This window comes from Pan paniscus, chromosome 7 (assembly GCF_029289425.2).
Source record: "Pan paniscus chromosome 7, NHGRI_mPanPan1-v2.0_pri, whole genome shotgun sequence".
In the NCBI taxonomy this organism is placed as follows: domain Eukaryota; kingdom Metazoa; phylum Chordata; class Mammalia; order Primates; family Hominidae; genus Pan; species Pan paniscus.
The window spans coordinates 49,324,329-49,345,091 of NC_073256.2; the positions used below are offsets into that span (position 1 = coordinate 49,324,329).

The 20,763-nt window shown below is 44.3% G+C and overlaps 1 protein-coding gene across 7 annotated transcripts in view; it reads left to right on the plus strand.

Annotated features, from left to right (window-relative positions):
* Positions 1 to 15,715, plus strand: part of UBXN8 (UBX domain protein 8) — a 39,376-nt gene extending 23,661 nt beyond the window's left edge. For 6 of the 7 annotated variants that reach the window (XM_055116436.2, XM_055116433.2, XM_055116432.2 and 3 more), the window contains 7 exons: positions 144 to 266; positions 1,783 to 1,853; positions 3,431 to 3,553; positions 5,535 to 5,657; positions 9,583 to 9,624; positions 11,982 to 12,056; positions 14,936 to 15,715. In XM_055116436.2, coding sequence (XP_054972411.2) covers positions 144 to 266; positions 1,783 to 1,853; positions 3,431 to 3,553; positions 5,535 to 5,657; positions 9,583 to 9,624; positions 11,982 to 12,056; positions 14,936 to 15,103 — 725 coding nt within the window. In that variant the 3' untranslated portion in view covers positions 15,104 to 15,715. The remainder of the gene's footprint in view (positions 1 to 143; positions 267 to 1,782; positions 1,854 to 3,430; positions 3,554 to 5,534; positions 5,658 to 9,582; positions 9,625 to 11,981; positions 12,057 to 14,935) is intronic. The other variant, XM_055116437.2, reaches the window with a different exon arrangement.
* Positions 15,716 to 20,763: the final 5,048 nt, after the last annotated feature.

Genomic DNA, 20,763 nt, shown 5'->3' on the forward strand with positions numbered 1-20,763 from the left:
CCTATAATCCTAGCACTTTGGGAGGCCAAGGCAGGAGGATCACGTGAGCTCAGGAGTTCGAGACCAGCCTAGTCAACATAGTGAGACCTCATCTCTTAAAAAAAAAGTTTTGAATTTTAATTTTAGTTTTTTTCCTTTATCAGGAATCAAGGATTTTCTTTTGCTTTGTGGCCGGATTTTGCTACTGCTTGCTCTTCTTACTTTAATTATTTCTGTGACTACCTCATGGCTTAACTCATTTAAATCTCCCCAAGTTTATCTGAAGGGTAAGTTTATTATTTATTCTACCCTTTTATACCATTCTACTCAAATTTATTTATTCTAGAACTTTGCACAGTAAGAGCCATTTTACTATTAATTTGTGATGTGTAGTTTCAGGGAGAGTAATCAGTACAACTTTAGTCATGATTTTTTGTGTTTGTTTTTAAACATTAGTGATGATTGTTTTGCATGGACTATATCCCAACATTTTTATGAGAAATTGTACATTTTTCTTATATATGTGTTTTAAAGCTATATCATTTCTAAGTTGTTATATGGTAAATTCCCTAATTTTAAATTGTGTGTTTGTGCTGCTTAACTGCCATTTGATGCCTACAGTTTATGAGCTGTTCTACAGAGTCAATGTATCTACCATTAAACTTTTTTTTTTTTTTTTTTGAGATGGAGTCTCACTCTGTCACCAGCTGGAGTGCAGTGGCGTGATCTTGGCTCACTGCAACCTCCACCTCCTGGGTTCAAGTGATTCTCCTGCCTCAGCCTCCCGATTATTTGGGACTACAGGCATGCACCACCATGCCAGCTAATTTTTGTATTTTTTGTAGAGACAGGGTTTCACCATGTTTACCAGGATGGTCTCGATCTCTTGACCTCGTGATCCGCCCACCTCGGCCTCCCGATGTGTTGGGATCACAGGCGTGAGACACCACACCCGGCCAATCTACCATTAATCTTGAAAGGCTTTTCATCCTAATGTTTTATTCCATTCTAGCAGTTTTTACTTAGGCACCTTTGTCTTTTATATGTAAATGTTTTTAATTTTAGGAAATCATGCTTGTTTTTAGTTTTTTAATTTGAGACAGAGTCCCGCTCTGTCACCCAGGCTGGAATGCAGTGGCGTGCTTGGCTCACTGCAACCTCCTCCTCCCAGGCTCAAGTGATCCTCTCGCCTCAGCTTCCCGAGTAGTTGGGACTACAGGTGTGTACCACTGCACCTGGCTAATTTTTGTAGTTTTTGTAGTTTTTGTAGAGGTGGGATTTCGCCATGTTGCCCAGGCTGGTCTCTAGCTCCTGAGCTCAAGTCCTGCCTCAGTCGCCCAAAATGCTGGGATTACAGGCTTGACCCACTTCACCCAGCCTGTTTGATTTTTGATAAGCAAAAGTTTGTGAGTCCTAGAAGCCTTTTAAAATAATATTGTACTTAGCCTCAGAATAGGTGAATCTTAAAACCAAAAACTACATATTTTCTATGCTACTAGGAAGAAGCTTGTCATTAGTGAATTTGGTACATTGTGTTTTGTTTCACTGTTTATTAAAATGTAAGTAAATAAAAGGAAAGTGACCAGTATTTAATGTATAGCCCTTTCAAATTAACTGTGAACAAAACCATAATCCTAAAAGGTTATACTATTCAACCCAAACATAAATGACAATGTGATGTGTTAGGGTCTCCCCACCATAGACTTTAGATTTTTTTCTTTCTTTTGATACATTATTTGATTGGTTGTACTTCAAATAAGATACTTGGGAAGTAAAAAGCACTTTTATGTTTTGATGTCTTAGAAGAAGAAGAAAAGAACGAGAAAAGACAAAAACTTGTGAGGAAAAAACAACAAGAAGCACAAGGAGAGAAGGTAAGGCAGAATTTTTAGAGACTTTATGCGTAGAGAAATACAAAAATCTCTGAGGCAATTAAAATTAAGGGCTGTTGCTTCTGTCTTTGTGCTAAGATTTAAAAAAATATAATGAGGTCAAATTCACGTGACATAAATTGACCATTTTATTTTACTTATTTATTTTTGAAATGGAGTCTCGCTCTGTCACCTAGGCTGGAATGCAGTGGCGAAATCTCGGCTCACTGCAATCTCCACCTCCCTGCAATCTCCGCCTCCCAGGTTCAAGTGATTCTCCTGCCTCTGCCTCCCGAGTAGCTGGGATTACAGGCATGCACCAGCACACCCAGCTAATTTTTGTATTTTTAGTAGAGATGTTGTTTTGCTATGTTGACCAGGCTGGTCTTAAACTCCTGACCTCAGGTGATCCACCTGCCTCGGCCTCCCAAAATGCTGGGATTACAGGCATGAGCCACCATGCCCAGCCAAAACTGACCACGCTGTTCAGTGACATTTAGTACATTCACAAGGCTGTACAACTACCACCTCTGTTCCATCTTCTGTAAAGAAAACCATATACTCTTTAAACAGTCACTCCCCACTCTGCCCTCATCCCATCCTCTGAAAACCACCAATCTGCTTTCTGTTGGTATGGATTTACCTATTGTGGATGAATAATATTCCATTGAATAGATATACCACTTTTTTTTTTTTTTTTTTTTTTGAGACTGGGCCTCTCTCTGTTGCCCAGGCTGGGGTGGAGTGGTACAACCATACCTCACTGTCACCTCAAATTCCTGGGTTCATGGGATCTTCCTGCCTCAGCTTCCTGGGTAGCTGGAACTACAGGCACACACACAGCACCATGCTCAGCTAATTTTTAAAAAATTTTGGGCCAGGCGTGGTGGCGCACGCCTGTAATCCCAGCACTTTGAGAGGCTGAGACGGGTGGATCATGAGGTCAAGAGATCAAGACTATCCTGGCCAACAAGGTGAAACCCCGTCTCTACTAAAAATACAAAAATTAGCTGGGCGTGGTGGCAGGCACCTGTAGTCCCAGCTACTTGGGAGACTGAGGCAGGACAATCACTTGAACCCAGGAGCCAGAGATGGCAGTGAGTGGAGACTGCACCACTGCACTCCATCCTGGGTGACAGAGTGAGACTCCATCTCAAAACAAAAACAAAAACAAAGGATGTTGGCTTCCCTCTCCAGATTTAAGATCTGAAATTCTAAAGATGGCACTTGGTTTCCCATTTGTGACAAATCCTTGGAGTTGCCATACCGGCATTCAATTTGAATCAGGATAGGAAAAGTAGATCCTCCCATTCTCTCAGGAAATGGGATTGTTCCCAGCATGAAAACCACAACCTGGTTGATACTGTCATAATCAGGCAGGTCAAAAACAAATGCCTGTCCAGCTTGCTGTCCAGCTGTCGGCACGAGCCTCCCCACAACCAAGCAGCCAAACAGGGTGGCAGTGGCTCTGTTCAGCCAGCAGGGTTCTTACTTGGTTCTTATTTACAACTTTATAGACAGTGTACATTTTTAGGAACATTAATGGATAGTAACAACACCTAATTTGTTGTTTTCAACAGGCCAGCAGATACATAGAGAATGTTTTAAAACCTCACCAGGAAATGAAATTGAGAAAACTGGAGGAGCGCTTTTATCAAATGATGGGTGAAGCCTGGAAATTAAGCAGTGGTCACAAACTTGGGGTTGGAAAATATTCTCATTTTATATTTTGAATCCTCTTACTATGTTTCCTATTACATGATTGATTTTTAATTGAAAATGATGTTAGACTGCTTTTAGGAGTTTTTATTGATAATGATTGTATATCAGTTTTTGTTCAGCATACTTGTTTATTACATGGTTAAGGGGTTGGTCCTTTTTTTTTTTTTTTTGAGATGGAGTCTTGCTCTGTTCCCCTAGGCTGGAGTTCAGTGGCACAATCTCGACTCACTGCAAGCTCCACCTCCCAGGTTCATGCCATTCTCCTGCCTCAGCCTCCCGAGTAGCTGGGACTACAGGTGCCCGCCACCATGCCCAGCTAATTTTTTGTATTTTTAGTAGAGATGGGGTCTCACCGTGTTAGCCAGGATGGTCTCAATCTCCTGACCTCATGATCCGCCCGCCTCAGCCTCCCAAAGTGCTGGGATTACAGGCATGAGCCACTGAGCCCAGCTGGTCTTTGTTTTTAAAAGACAGTCTCTCTCTGTTGCCCTGGCTGGGGTGCAGTGGCACGATCATAGCTCACTGCAGCCTCAAACTCCAGGGCTCAAGGGATCCTCCTGCCTCAGCTTCTTAAGTAGCCGGGACTATAGGTGCACCCTACCATGGACTGCACCTGGCTGGTTAAGTGGTTTTTGGTGCCTAAAGAGCATATAACTTGGTTCCTTAAAAAGCTGTTGTGGTGGCTAACGCCTGTAGTCCCAGCAATTTGGGAGGATGAGGCAGGCAGATTGCCTGAGACAAGGAGTTTGAGACCAGCCTGGGCAACATAGGAAGACCCTGTCTCTACAAAAAAAAATTAAAAATTAGCCAGACGTGGTAGTGTGTGGCTGTAGTCTCAGCTACTTGGGAGGTTGAGGCAGGAGGATCACTTGAGCCCAGGAGGTCAAGAGGCTGCAGTGAGCTATGACTGTACCACTGCACTCTAGGCTGGGAGACAGAGCAAGACCCTTTCTCCAGAAAAAAAAAAAAAAAAAAAGACTGACTGTGACATAAGATAGTCTTTAAAACTGTCAAATAAATTGTTATTGTCTTATATGAGGACAAGAACATTCTGATCTTTCCTCAAGTCAAGATCTCCAAGGTATTAAGCTCAGGTTATATATGTTATTATATATTATATATTCTGATTTTTAAGTCAAATTAAACTTTGGTTATGTTTTCCTTCAGCATTGAATATGAATTTTGTCAGTTTTTATAGAAGTTTACAATTTTAAATTTTCTTTTTTTTTTTTTTTTTTTGAGGCTGAGTCTCACTCTGTCACCCAAGCTGGAGTGCAGTGGCACCATCTCAGCTCAATGCAACCTCTGCCTCTCAGGTTCAAGCAATTCTTCTGCCTCAGCTAATTTTTGTTTTTGAGACAGAGTCTCTCTCCATCGCCCAGGCTGGAGTGCAGTGGTGTGATCTCAGCTTACTGCAACCTCCGCCTCCTAGGCTCAAGCGATTTTCCTGCCTCAGTCTCCCACGTAGCTGGGATTACAGGTACCTGCCACCGCGCCCAGCTAATTTTTGTATGTTTTTTTAGTAGAGATGGGGTTTCACCATGTTGGCTAGGCTGGTCTCTAACTCCTGACCTCCAGTGATCTGCCCACCTCGGCGTTCCGAAATGCTGGGATTACAGGCGTGAGCCACCATACCCGGCGAATTTTTGCATTTTTTTAGTAGAGATTGGGTTTCACTGTGTTAGCCAGGCTGGTCTTGAACTCCTGACTTCAGGTGATCTGCCCTTCTCAGTCTCCCAAAGTGCTGGGATTACAGGTGTGAGCCACAGCACCCGGCTCAAGCCTCGTGTTTTCTTGTCCACAGAGATAATGCTTTAATTTTTTGGGTCTCATAATGGCTTGCTAATATTTTTCTACTGATATGCCATCAGGGTAAAAAAAAGGAAAAAGGAAAAACAATTGTGAATAGAATAAAGTTGATAGAAAACATCTCTTTAGAAATTGTCTGTTGTGTTTGACCAGGGTGATGAAGGTACAAGTCAGACATCTTTTGAAACATCAAACAGAGAAGCAGCAAAGAGCCAGAACTTGCCTAAACCTTTAACCGAATTTCCATCTCCTGCTGAACAGCCCACATGCAAGGAGGTAAAGTACTTCATGCCTCTCATTGAATTGTGTCTGTGTGCAGTAGGAGTATTGAACTCTGGGTGAGGTGGTATACTGGGTGAAGATGAGGACTGGCCTTTCATCCAGATGGTGTCTTCCCACTGCCTTACAAAGCAATCACCCCAGAATAGGCCGGGCATGGTGACTGACACCTCTAATCCCAACACTTTGGGAGGCCGAGGCCGATGGAGGTTGAGGCCAGGAGTTTGAGACCAGCCTGGCCAACATGGTGAAACCCTATCTCTATTTAAAAAAAAAAAAAAGAATAATTTTCCCTGTTCAATATTAATAATGTTCTGAATCCAACTTGGAAGCAATAAAGACAAATGATAATAGGTTTAGAAAATACTCAATTCTTAGCCAGGCACGGTGGCTCACGCCTGTAATCCCAGCACTTTGGGACACGAAGGCAGGCAGATCACCTGAGGTCAGGAGTTCAAGACCAGCCTGGCCAACATGGTGAAACCCCATCTCTACTAAAAATACAAAAAAATTAGCTGGGCGTGGTGGCAGGCACCTGTAATCCCAGCTACTGAGGAGGCTGAGACAGGAGAATCGCTTGAACCTGGGAGGTGGAGGTTGCAGTGAGCCAAGATTGCACCATTGCACTCCAGCCTGGACAACAGTAGTGAAACTCCATCTCAAAAAAAAACACAAAAAACAAAAAGGGCTGGGTGTGGTGGCTCATGCCTGTAATCCCAGTAGTTTGGGAGGCCGAGGTGGGTGGATCACGAGGTCATGAGTTCAAGACCAGCCTGGCTAAGATGGTAAAACCCCATCTCTACTAAAAATACAAAAATTAGCCAGGTGCAGTGGCAGGCGCCTGTAATCCCAGCTACTCAGGAGGCTGAAGCAGGAGAATCTCTTGAACCCAGCGGGGTGGAGGTTGCAGTGAGCCTAGATTGCGCCACTGCACTCCAGCCTGTGCGACAGAGTGAGACTCCGTCTCAAAAAAAAAAAAAAAAAGAATTGATATTTTTTCTTTGTTTTTTTGAGACAGAGTCTCACTCTGTCACCCAGACTGGAGTACAGTGGTGAAATCTCAGCTCACTGCAGGCTCTGCCTCCTGGGTTCACACCATTCTCACCATTCTCCTGCCTCAGCCTCCCGAGTAGCTGGGACTACAGGCGCCCACCACCACACCCGGCTAATTTTTTTTGTATTTTTAGTAGAGACGGGGTTTCACCATGTTAGCCAGGATGGTCTCAATCTGCTGACCACGTGATCCGCCCGCCTCGGCCTCCCAAAGTGCTGGGATTACAGGTGTGAGCCACTGCGCCCAGCCGAAAATACTCAATTCTTTTTAAGGAATTTGATTATGTAAAAATGAAAAATATAATGCTTACGAAGGGAAGCATTCCTATTAACTTAAGAACATTATCAAGCCCTATCTTGTGAGTGGCTAATAGCTGTTATTAACATGAGTGTATAATTTTCCTTACTGGCCCTTCTAGGGAATAGATTAGCAATCAGTCATTTTGGATTAGTGCCCAGGTTTATTATACATGTTGTTCATTCAAATCTTCAATCCTTAACTTAATTCCAATTGGAGCTGGAAAAGATTAGAAATAAGAAATCTGTTTTTACCGGCCCTTAGGGAAAGCTGGGAGGCTGTCTATTCCCTGAAAATAGTTTCTAAGATATTGCTTCTCAATCTGAGATTTCCTGGTCCCATAGTGGAGATTGAGCAGGGGAATCAGATTATTGAACTATCACTGACCTTTGAAAAAGATCGATATGAACTAAACGGACTGATTAAAAATTTATGTTTGTGTTTTGTTAATGACACTGTCTTATGCTGATGGCAGATTTTACTTGACAGTCACATATGCTTTTGATACCAAAGGAAAACAAATGAGTTATTTAGCAAATGCAGGTAAGGTTAGATTAAATGTTATAAAATATACTCTATGGTATTAATAAAGAGTTCCTGGAGATGAAGTCATTGGTAACAAATGTTTTTTTTTTTTTTTTTTTTGAGACGGAGTCTTGCTTTGTCACCCAGGCTGGAGTGCAGTGGCATGATCTCGGCTCACTGCAAGCTCCTCCTCCCGGGTTCACGCCATTCTCCTGCCTCAGCCTCCTGGGTAGCTGGGACTACAGGTGCCTGCCACCACGCCCGGCTAATTTTTTGTATTTTTAGTAGAGACGGGGTTCCATTGTGTTGGCCAGGATGGTCTCAATCTCCTGACCTCATGATCTGCCCGCCTCGGCCTCCCAAAGTGCTGGGATTACAGGCGTGAGCCACCACGCCCGGCCACAAATGTCTTAATGAAAGAAAATGGTCTAAATATCTGGATTATTTTATTTTTATTTTTTTGAGACAGAGCCTCACTCTGTCACCCAGGCTGGAGTGCAGTGGCACAGTCATGGCTCACTGCAATCTCTGCCTCCTGGGTTCAAGAGATTCTCATGCCTCAACCTCCTGAGTAGCAGGATTACAGGTGTGCGCCACCACGCCTAGCTCATTTTTGTATTTTTAGTAGAGATGGGGTATCACCATGTTGGCCAGGCTGGTCTCAAACTCCTGACCTCAGGTGATCTGCCTGCCTCAGCCCCCGAAAGTTCTGGGATTACAGGCGTGAGCCACCGCACCCAGCCCAATATCTGGATTCTTAATAGATTAATGGAAATAGAGAAACATGAGTAAATGACAAAAGCAACCAAAGTGAATGGTTTCTGGCAGTCACCTGGGAGTGTGAGTGACAAAAAGTTCATATTCATGTTAAAATATGTATATGGGCCAGGTGCGGTGGCTCACGCCTGTAATCCCAGCACTTTGGGAGGCTGAGGCAGGCGGATCACAAGGTCAGGAGGTCGAGACCATCCTGGCTAACACGGGGAAACCCCATCTCTACTAAAAAATACAAAAAATTAGCCGGGCATGGTGGCAGGCGCCTGTAGTCCTAGCTACTCGGGAGGCTGAGGCAGGAGAATGGCGTGAACCCAGGAGGCAGAGCTTGCAGTAAGCCGAGATCGCGCCACTGCACTCCAGCCTGGGCGACAGAGTGAGACTCTGTCTCAGAAAAATAAATAAATAAAATAAAATAAAATAAAATATGTATATGTTTGAAGCAAAATAATTTTGGGGTCTTATTGAATTTTTTTTTTTTTTAAGATGGCTTGCTCTGTCACCCAGGCCAGAATGCAGTGGCACAACCTCAGCTCACTGCAACCTCTGCTTCATGGGTTCCAAGCGATTTTCCTGCCTCAGCCTCCCGAGTAGCTGGGATTATGGGCACCCACCATCATGCCTGGATAATTTTTGTATTTTTGTAGAGACAGGGTTTCACCATGTTAGCCACGCTGATCATGAACTCTTGACCTCAAGTGATCCACCTGCCTCGGCCTCCCAGTGTGTCGGGATTACAGGCATGAGCCACTGCACCCAGCTGATACATGTTAATATTTATCCTGTTTTTATATGTATGTATGTGTATATGCATACACAATCATATATTTTTTTTTTTTTTTTAAAGTGACAGGGTCTTGCTTTGTTGCAATGGTTGGCCTTGAACTTCTGAGCTCAAGTGATCCTCCTGCCTCAGCCTCCTGAGTTGCTGGGATTACAGACATGAGCCACTGCATCTGGCTTGCTTTTTTACATAGTACATTTTTATATATTAGTAATATTTTGGAACATAATAGAAGCAAAATCCTTTAAGTATGTATAGATTGGGAGCTATTATCTCAAATCCTATTTTTATGATTAATTTTTAGCACACTTGCCCAAAAATGTTTATTAATTGAACTATTTTCATTATAAACTCTTTATAGATGTATAAAGAAAAGATATAAGTAAGCTTAGATGTGTGTCTAAACTCTGTATGGAGAGGAACTCTTCTCATTGACACTTTTGCTTGTTGAACATGTTTACATTCCTCTTACCAATACTTTTCTTTAGATTCCTGATTTACCTGAAGAACCTTCTCAAACAGCAGAAGAAGTAAGTCTATTTTTCTCTTCGAAAATTAAACTTATTTTCTATTTTCTTTGCTTAACATCCATTAAATATGTCTTATCTAAACTTGGGTTTAGAAAGAAGTGATAGCATAAGTGTTCATGTGATTATACTGTAACTAGGTCTTTTTTAGAACATAGAGACAGGGTCTCACTATGTTGCCTAGGCTGGCCTTGAACTCCTGGGCTCAAGTGATCCACCCGCCTCAGCCTCCTGGGTAGCTGGGTCTTACTTGGAATGTAGTGTAGTATGAAATTCCTCAACATGAGTCCTCTTTTGCAAGCCTGCTGTCTGCTGAGTTGTCTTTTTTTTTTTTTTTTGAGATGAAGTCTTGCTCTTGTCACCCAGGCTAGAGTGCAATGGCACAATCTCAGCTCACTGCAGCCTCCGCCTCCTGAGTTCAAGTGATTCTCCTGCCTCAGCCTCCCAAGTAGCTGGGATTACAGGCATCTGCCACCACATCGGGCTAGTTTTTGTATTTTTAGTAGAGATGGGGTTTTACCATGTTGGCCAGACTGGCCTGGAACTCCTGACCTCAAGTGATCTGCCTGTCTTGACCTCCCAAAGTGCTGGGATTACACCCACCCACTGCCTCAGGCATAGGACACGTGGGCTTTTCCAGAACTTTAGGTCAGAAAATGCGTTGCTTACTAAAACAGAATCAAAATAGGCATATGTCCCAGCACTTTGGGGGGCCAAGAGGGGAGGATTACTTCAGCTTAGGAATTCAAGACCAGCCTGGGCAACATAGTGAGATGCTGTCGCTACAAAAAGGAAAAAGAAAGGAAAAAAAACTAGGCAAATGACTTCAAATTGCAGTTCTCCTTTTCAAAGGAGAAAATGAAGAGGGCAACTACTTTGTAGATGTTTTAATTTAGGGGTGGTTTGCTATTGGGGGCTGGGCTGGGACTGATCCCCAACTGTGTCAAGCTGCCTTCTTCCCAGTTGCTGGGTCATAGTCCGTGATGCCTTCCTGTCACTGGCCACCCTACTTATAGACACTTCCTAATGTATGGGGAGCACACACGTGTCTTGAAAGCCATTAAGTCATTTGGGCAATAAATCCAGAAGGAGAACCTACTTCTTGGGGCTCGGCAACAGTTATACTCCTTGGAAACCGTTTTTTTTTTTTTTTTTTTTTTTAAAGAGACAGGCTTTTGCTCTGTCTCATAGGCTGGAGTGTCTTGGCACGATCATAGCTGACTGCATCTTCAACCTCTCAGGCTCAAGTGATCCTCCTACTTTAGCGTCCCAAGTAACTAGGACTGCAGGCATGTGCCACCAGCCCTGACTAATTTTTAAATTAAAAAAAAAATTTTTTTTGGTAAAGATTGGGTCTCAATGTTTTGCTCAGGCTGGTCCGACTCCTGGTCTCAAGTGATCCTCTCACCTTGGCCTCCCCAAGTGGTGGGATTATAGGTGTGAGTCACTGTGCCTGATGGGAAAGTTTTTTGCTTTTGTTTTTGTTTTTGTTTTTGAGACTGAGTCTCACCGCATTGCTCAAGCTGGAGTGCAATGGCACAATCTCGGCTCTCTGAAACCTCTGCTTCCGGGTTCAAGCCATTCTCCTGCCTCAGCCTCCTGAGTAGCTAAGACCACAGGTGTGTGCCACAACACCTGGCTAATATTTGTATTTTTAGTAGAGATGGGGTTTCACCATGTTGGCCAGGCTGGTCACGAACTCCTGACCTCAAGTGATCCGCCCACCTCGGCCCCCCAAAGTGCTGGGATTACAGGCCTGAGCCACCGCACCTGGCCTGATTGGAAATATTTTCTAACATAGCTTTCCTGAGAGGGAGGGGTGCTGCTCTAAAACCACCACTTATGCCTAATATGATACCCACATAACTCCCAGCACAGTTAATGATCATGTTAGTCATAAAGGGTTTCTTGACAGGTGAAAAATAAACACTAATGTGTTATCTTCTCATTTTATAATGTCTTTTTTTTTTTAAACAGAGTCTTGCTGTGTCATCCAGGTTGGGTGCAGTGGCGTGATCACAGCTTACTGTTGCCTCAGATTCCCTGGGCTCAGGCTATTCTCCCACTTCAGCCTCCCAAGTAGCTGGGACTAGAGGCGTGCACCCACATCTAGCTAATTTTTCTATTTTTTGTGGCGGGGGGTGTCTTGTCTCAAACTCCTGGCCTCAAGTGGTCTGCCTGTCTCAGCCTCCCAAAGTCCTGGGATTACAGGCGTGAGCCACCACCATGCCCTACCTATGTCTTTTAATAATTAGCAAAGCAGTATCTAAGTCCTTTTTAGCTGCTTAGCTGTTTTATGGAATGAAAGGAATTGCAAAGAGCAATGGATCGGAGTTCTTATGTGAATCTTTCTTCCTTAGGTAGTTACTGTTGCTCTCCGATGTCCCAGTGGGAATGTCCTGAGGAGAAGGTTTTTGAAGTCCTACAGCTCACAGGTAAGTGAAGGAATTCACATTTTGAGAAATATCTTTGTTGAATATGGCAGTAGTTTATTCACATGCCATGGGGGAAGGTGTGATCACACTGTCATCTGCACCTCCCATCAGGTATGGATAAAGGACATTTCCAGGTACTCCACGTTGCAGAAATTTGGCTAACTAGGCATGCCTGCCGGATGTCTCTGAATTGTGATCTCTGCATTCACATTTTACTCATTCTTTCCCTTTGGTATATTTTTCCTTTGTTGTTTGCTTTCATTACATTTTCATAATTTGATGGGCAAGATGCTTTTAAATCCTTAGGAAGTAGCCACTATTAACTTTAGACTTTTTTTTTTCTTTTAAAAACAATACTGTGGGCTGGGTGCAGTGGCTCATGTCTGTAATCCCAACACTTTGGGAGGCCAAGGCGGGCAGATCACTTGAGGTCAGGAGTTCGAGGCCAGCCTGGCCAACATGGTTAAACCCCATCTCTACTAAAAATAAGAAAATTAGCCGGGCATGGTGGCGGATGCCTGTAATCCCACCTACTCGGGAGGCTGAGGTGGGAGAATCACTTGAACCTGGGAGGTAGAGGTTGCAATGAGCCGAGATCATGCCACTGCACTCCAGCCTGGGTGACAGAGCAAGATCCTGTCTCAAAAATACTAAATAATAAAAACAATACTGTAGTTGTTAGTGATAATTTGGAAAACATGGAAAAGTAGAGCGAGAAAAAAATTTGATCTGTAGTCTCATGCCAAAACCAGTTACTAACATTTTGGTATATTTCCGTCTCTAAGTACATTTAAACATATAATTATGTGTGCATTAAAAATGTATGTAAATAATTTTCTGTCCTGTTTGTTGTATTTAACCTTCAATGACAAGAATGCTATAAACCGTAATGGAAAATAACTGGATTTCACTACATAAAAATTCCGGCCAGGTGCGGTGGCTCATGCCTGTGAGTAGCTGGGACCAGGCACACACCACCGTTCCTGGCTAATTTTTAATTTTTAGTAGAAATGGGGTTTTGCCATGTTGGCCAGGCTGGTCTCAAACTCCTGGGCTCAAGTGATCCACCCACCTTGGCCTACCCAAGTGTTGGGATTACAGGCGTGACCCACCACGACCAGCCCATTTTACTATTTATGTATGATAGTTATTTTTTATAAGGAACTTAAATCAAGGAAGAGATAAACATCTCAGTAGACTGGCAGGGAAAGAAACACATGAATATCATGATTTCCCGAAGAAGACTCAGTGATAGATAAATATATGAAAAAAATGTTTGGCCTCACATAGAATCAATGAAGTACAAATAAAATGAAACAGTATTTTCTACTTAACTAGACTGTCAAAGATTAAAAAGAAATAGTACCCAGATTTGGCAAATGCGTTGGGAAAACAGGGATTCTTAAAACTTTAATAGTTTTTTGGCTGGGTACCATGGCTCACACCTGTAATCCCAGCACTTTGGGAGGCTGAGGCAAGCGGATCATGAGGTCAAGAGATCAAGACCATCCTGGCCAACATGGTGAAACCTTGTCTCTACTAAAAATACAAAAATTAGCCGGACGTGGTGGTGCGTGCCTGTAGTCCCAGCTACTCAGGAGGCTGAGGCAGGAGAATCGCTTGAACCCAGGAGGCAGAGGTTGCAGTGAGCCAAGATCGTGCCACTGCACTCCAGTCTGGGAGACAGCAAGACTCCATCACAAAAAACAAAACAAAACAAAACCTTTAATATTTTTTATTTTTTTAAAAATAGAATAGGTCTCACTATGCTGACCAGGCCAATCTTGAACTCCTGGGCTCAAATGATTCTCCTGCCTCATCCTTCCAAAGTGCTGGGATTACAGGTGTGAGCCACTGTGCCTGGCCATCATAACTTGTTAATGTGAATGTAAATAGGATCAGTGTTCCTGACAGATAATTTACCATTATTTTTATTTATTTTTGTGAGATTGGTTCTCACTCTGTCACCAAGGCTGAAGCACAGTGGTGCAATCACAGCTCACTGAAACCTCAACCTCCCCGGACTCAGGTGATCCTTGCACCTCACCTCCTGAGTATCTGGGATTACAGGCATGCACCACCAGGCCTGGCTAATTTTTGTATTTTTTGTAGAGACTGGGTTTCGCCATCTTACCCAGGCTGGTCTCAAATTTCTGTGCCATTATATGTTTCGGGAAAAAAAAATTTATATATATATATATGTGTGTGTGTATATGTACAGTTTTGAGACCGAGTCTTGCTCTGTCACCCAGGCTGGAGTGCAGTGGTGGGATCTCGGCTCACTGCAACCTCCGCCTCCTGGGTTCAAATCATTCTCCCTCCTCAGCCTCCTGAGGGCCTGGGATTACAGGTGCCCGCCACCACGCCTGGCTAATTTTTGGCTGGGCACAGTGGCTCACGGCCATAATCCCAGCACTTCGGGAGGCCCAGGCAGGCAGATCACTTGAGGTCAGAAGTTCAAGACCAGCCTGGCCAACATGGTGGAACCCCGTCTCTACTAAAAATACAAAAATTAGCTGGGCATGGTAGTGGGCGCCTGTATAATCCAAGCTACTCTGGAGGCTGAGGCAGGAGAATCGCTTAAACCCAGGTGGTGGAGGTTTCAGTGAGCCGAGATCATGCCATCGCACTCCAGCCTGGGTGACAGAGCGAGACTCCCATCTCAAAAAAAAAAAAAAGAATATTCCTATCTCTGAACTCATGGCAAGCTATTTTCCTTTAAGTTCTAGAAAGTTTCTTTGAAAGGTATGAAACTTCTGTCTCATTACTCCTAGGGATATGATTTTACATTGACAAAATTATAAAATGTTATGGTGGTCTAAAGGGACACGGTGTGTAAAGTATTTGATAATGACTAAGCCAAGCTTTTCATCTTCTAGGTCTTATTTGACTGGATGACGAGAATTGGGTACCACATATCTCTATACAGCCTTTCTACTTCCTTTCCCAGACGGCCTCTGGCAGTGGAGGGAGGCCAGTCGCTGGAGGACATAGGAATAACTGTGGACACTGTACTCATCCTGGAGGAGAAGGAGCAGACCAACTAGGAAAGAAGGGAGAGCTCCCTGTTTGCATGAAGTCAGTTATGCTATGACCTTCTGGCACAATAAAGGCTTCACTTTCAAATCACACCATACCTTGATTGAGCTCATGGCAGTAAACTTTGAACATTGATATCCATGGGAATAGGATTAGAAAAGGATTGCTTTCTGTATGTAATAATCTGTGGACTGTGCCATTTTACAGTGTACCAAATGAGAATGAGGTTGAAATGTATGCAGTAAGGTACTCAGTAATTGGTATTTTTTCCCAGCTGACATGATTTCTCAGTGTTAGAAAACAAACCCATAGAACTTTCCTTTCTGCCTCTTCAATCCATCTTACCACACAATATTTCATGATTCAAATTCTTCAAAGTCTTATATGCAGGATGTTTATTCTGCTGTATTTCTGTGAAATTAAAAACTTGGAAGAAGCTTCAAAGCTCTTAGAGGCTTTAAAGTTCTTTCTGTTGGGTATGCATTACAGTTTACTTAACTGATGTTTGTGATTTATATAATTTTGCCTTGTATTAGATGTTACAAAGTTCCAAATGAATCAGTATTTTAAAAAATAAAACTATGAAAGCATTAAAATATAGGTGAATTTTTAAAACTGTATCTCATTTCCCTCTCTTGCTTATAAGCCTATAATGATAAAGTCATGCACTGTAACACCAAGTTCAGACTCCAAGTGTGGTTATAAAAGGCTTTTAACTTTGTTCTACTCACTCCTTTTTTTCCCTCATGCTCTGTTTTAAAAGTCTGCTCAGGCGGGGTGTGGTGGCTCACGCCTGTAATCCCAGCACTTTGAGAGGCTGAGGTGGGCAGATCATGAGGTGAAGAGATTGAGACCAGGCAGGGCACAGTGGCTCACGCCCATTATCCCAGCACTTTGGGAGGCCAAGGCGAGTGGGCCATGAGGTCAGGAGTTCAACACCAGCCTGGCCAAGATGGTGAAATCCCATCTCTACTAAAAATACAAAAATTAGCCAGGTTGAGTAGCAGGCGCCTGTAATTCCCAACTACTTGGGAGACTGAGGTAGGAGAATCGCTTGAACTCGGCCAGCAGAGGTTTCAGTGAGCTTAGATCATGCCACTGCACTCCAGACGGCGACAGAGTAAGACTGTGTCTCAAAAAAAAAAAAAAGTTCAAGACCACGCTGACCAACATGGTGAAACCCCATCTCTACTAAAAATACAAAAATTGGCTGGGCACAGTGGCTCATGCCGGTAATCCCAGCACTTTGGGAGGCCAAGGTGGGCAGATCACGAGGTCAGGAAATTGAGACCATCCTGGCTAATACAGTGAAACCCCGTCTCTACTAAAAATACAAAAAATTAGCCGGGCATGGTGGCGGGCGCCTGTAGTCCCAGCTACTCATGAGGCTGAGGCAGGAGAATGGCGTGAACCCGGGAGGCGGAGCTTGCAGTGAGCCGAGATCATTCCACTGCACTCCAGCCTGGGCGACAGAGCGAGACTCTGTCTCAGAAAAAAAAAGAAAATACAAAAATTAGCTTGGAGTGGCAGCGTGCGCCTGTAATCCCAGCTACTCGGGACGCTGAGGCAGGAGAATCGCTTAAACCCAGGAGGCGGAGATTGCACTGAGCCTAGATCGCGCCACTGCACTCCAGCCTGGCGACAGAGCGAGACTCGTCTCAAAAAAAAAAAAAAAAAAAAGGTCTGCTCATCTGGCTCTCCTGGGCATTCCCTTTATACCCTTCTGTAGAATTTATCACACTGTATTATAGCTATGTCTTGTTTTCTCAATAGGCAATTCCTCAAAGGCAGGGACTGTCTTTTTTTGCCCCCAGAAGTACCTACTGTATGTATGTTAGATACTTAATACTTCTTTGAAAATAAACAGTAAGTTGTCTCAACCTTAAATTAGGAGTGGGAGGGCAGGTTGGTTCTAGAATATCTCACACCAAAAAAAATGAGGCCAAGCGTGGTGGCTTATGCCTGTAACCCCAGCACTTTGGGAGGGCAAGATGGGCAGATTGCTTGAGCCTAGGAGTTCAAGACCAGCCTGGGCAACATGGTGAAAACCTGTCTCTACAAAGAATACAAAATACAAAAATTATAGAATACAAAAATTAGCCAGGCATGGTGGCACATGCCTGTAGTCCCAGCTACTAGGGAGGCTAAGGTGGGAGGATCACTTGAGTCTCAAAAAAAAAAAAAGGTGGTAGTACATCACTTCTGAGATTCGGTTATAATAGACCATGGCTGTCCTGGTGGTCTCTCTTGGGTCCCTCGCTCTAGGGGAAGAAGTCCTGTTAGTGGCCCCATGGAGAGGCCCACACAGCAAGGAACTGAAGCTTCCTGCCCACAGCAACGAGAGAAAGCTTAGAGGTAGCCCTCAGGTCCCAGCCAAGTCTTCAGAGCCGGCCACTCTGGCCAACAGCTTGAGTACAACTGCACGCAAGCCTCAAGCCGGAACCACTGGGCTAGGATGCTCCCAGATTCTGAGCTCTGAGGATTTGTGAGGTAATTTGTGAGGCAGCTAAGTTTTGAGTTCATTTGCAATGGAGCAATATATAACAGATTTGTGTATCTGTTAGCAAGGTGCTGCCATAACAAAACCCTCCAATGCAGGAGTGGCTTTGGAATCAGGCAGTGGGCTTTGAGGAGAGTGCTGCTGAAAGCCCACAGTGCTTTGAAACTGTGGATAAAAGCCTCACAAGTTGGAAGCGGGCATGGTGGTCCACATCTGTAGTCCCAGCTACTCAGGAGGCTAACGCAGGAGGATTGCTTGGTCCGGGAATTTGAGGACAGACTGGGCAACATAGCAACACCCCTATCTCTAAAAAATATTTTTTTTGTTTAGGCATGGTGGCTCATGCCTGTAATCTCAGCACTTCAGAAGGCCAAGGCGGACAGATCACCTGAGGCCAGGAGTTCGAGACCACTCTGGCCAACATGGCAAAACCCCATCTCTACTAAAAATACAAAAATTAGCTGGGTGTGGTGGCAGGTTCCTGTAGTCCTAGCTACTTTGGAGGCTGAGGCATGAGAATTACTTGAACCTGGGAGTATTCCCGGGAGCTGGAGAAAGGGAAGTCCTGGTGAGAGGCAGTAAGTTCAGCAACGCTGTCACCCGCAGTTGTGTGGAAAGTGGAAAATACAGCTAGCTAATGAATGAGTGATCTAGCTAAATCTGTTTCCAACTAGAGTGAAAATGCCATTGGTTTCTTCTTGCCACTTTAATAAAATAAGACAGGAATGAAATAAGCTAAAGAAAGAACTGTTATAAAAGAAACCAGGGCTCACTGGTTTAGAAGATGCACAGCTTCTCCAGGTGGCAAATGATTACACTAACATTTAGAAGTGACTTCAGAGCAAAGATTAAATTCAGAACACTCAGGAAAATATGGTTTAAAGATTAAAGTGAGGGTGTAACTATAAAATCCTTTGTTAAAACTGGAGAAGACAAAGGTGGGCCAGGCACAGTGGCTCACACCTGTAATCCTAACACTTTGTGAGGCCGAAGTGGGAGGATTGCTTGAGTGCAGGAGTTCGAGACCAGCATGGGCAAGATGGTAAGACCCCATTTCTGCAAAAAATAATTAGCCCGGCACAATGGCATGTGCCTGTAGTCCCAGCTGCTTGGGAAGCTAAGGTGGGAGTTTTGCTGGGGCCCAGAGATTGAAGCTGCAGTGAGCCAAGACCATGCCACTGCACTCCAGCCTGGGCAACAGAACAAGACCTTGTCTCTAAAAGAAAAAAGAAAAATCAAAGATGATGCCTCAATACGACTCATAGAAGACAAAGTTTAAAAAATAATTACCTCGGGCCAGGCACGGTGGCTCACGCCTGTAATCCCAGCACTTTGGGAGGTCGAGGCGGGCGGATCACGAGGTGAGGAGATCGAGACCATCCTGGCTAACACGGTGAAACCCTGTCTCTACTAAAAATACAAAAAATTAGCCGGGCGAGGTGGCGGGCACCTGTAGTCCCAGCTACTCAGGAGGCTGAGGCAGGAGAATGGCATGAACCCCGGGGGGCGGAGCCTGCAGTGAGCCGAGATCACGCCACTGCACTCCAGCCTGGGCGACAGCAAGACTCCGTCTCAAAAAATAAAATAAAATAAAATAAAATAATTACATCAGCAGTAACCTGGTCAACTTGAACTGAAAGAGACAAAGTAAAAAAAAAAACAGGCCTTGAGATTTCTAAGATTCTACAGGCAGGAAACAAGGTGAGAAAAATGGTTTGCTGTAAATCCACACCACCTTTCATGTAAAAGTATGACTCCTAAGATGAAATCAAGTCCTCCCAGGGCAGAGTCAAACAGTCTGGAAAGTCATTTCCTGGCAGGAGTATCACTGGGTTCCAGTGCTTACCCAGCTGAATTTCAGAACTGCTTATGGACCAGCAGTGTGTGTGCCTTTCATTTGCAGCCTTTCTGAACAGGAGCATCTGAGCATCATGTAACTGTCCCACCATTGCATGCTGGGTGTTTGGAGGGTGATAACTTGTCTAGTTCTCAGCCTTGCAGATCAGGAAGAACTGTCTTAGAGCTGTACCTGAGAACCCTAGGGTCATCATCTGCCCCTGGACCTAACATAGATAAGATGAACTCTCAGCTGATGCTGTGAGCTGATGGGACTGTCTTGTTCCTTGGGAGGGGGTGAATGTACTTACATGTGGGAGGACTGTGGATTTTCGGGGGATAGAGAGCAGAGTGGGAGCCAGCCTCCAAGACAGACCTCAACGATCTCTCTCTCCTGATATTCAGACCTTGTGCCATCATCCGTTCCCACAGTGTGCCATGGTTGATCTATAAGACCAATAGAATTGGCCAGGCACGGTGGTTCACGCCTGTAATCCCAGCACTTTGGGAGGCCAAGGCAGGCGGATCATGAGGTCAAGAGATCAAGACCATCCTGGCCAACAAGGTGAAACCCCATCTCTACTAAAAACACAAAAATTAGCTGGGCATGGTGGTGCGCACCTGTGGTCTCAGCTACTTGGGAGGCTGAGGCAGAATTACTTGAACCTAGGAGTCAGAGGTTGCAGTGAGCCAAGATCGCGCCACTGCACTCCAGCCTGGCTACAGAGCAAGACTCCGTCTCAAAAAAAAAAAAAAAAAAAAACCAAACCAAACCAAAACAAAACAAAAAACTCCAACAGAATTAACCAGAAGTCATGGTATGTCTCTTCCTAGGTTAGATGATAAAGGGCTGCACTTCTTTTGGTTCTCTATCCCTGTCTTCTGTCTTGCTCTAGCTGAAACCATGTTAGTGCACCAGGGAGGACCACGTGCCAAGGAACTGGAGCCTCATTGCCAGTAGCTCCACGAGCCAGCTGGGAGTGAATCCTGCAGCCTCATGACAGACCTCAAGCCAGAACCATTCAGCTGAGCTGCTCCTGGAGCCCAGACCCACAGAAACTAGGGGAGATAATGAATGTTGTTTTGTAATTGCCCAGTGGCTTTCTCCTGCTGTCAGCACAAACAAAAATCAATTCACTGAGGCCATAGCTTTGCAGCAAAGGGAGTGTAACTGATGTGAGGCTGACCACGCAGAAGAGGGAGTTAGTACTCAAGGATAGTTTGGTGGGCAGAGGCCTAGGAAATAGGGAATGTTGATCGGTTGGGGATGGACTCATAGGGGTGTGGAAAACGGTCCTGGTGGCTGAGTCCCCCTCTGGGTGGGGCCACAGG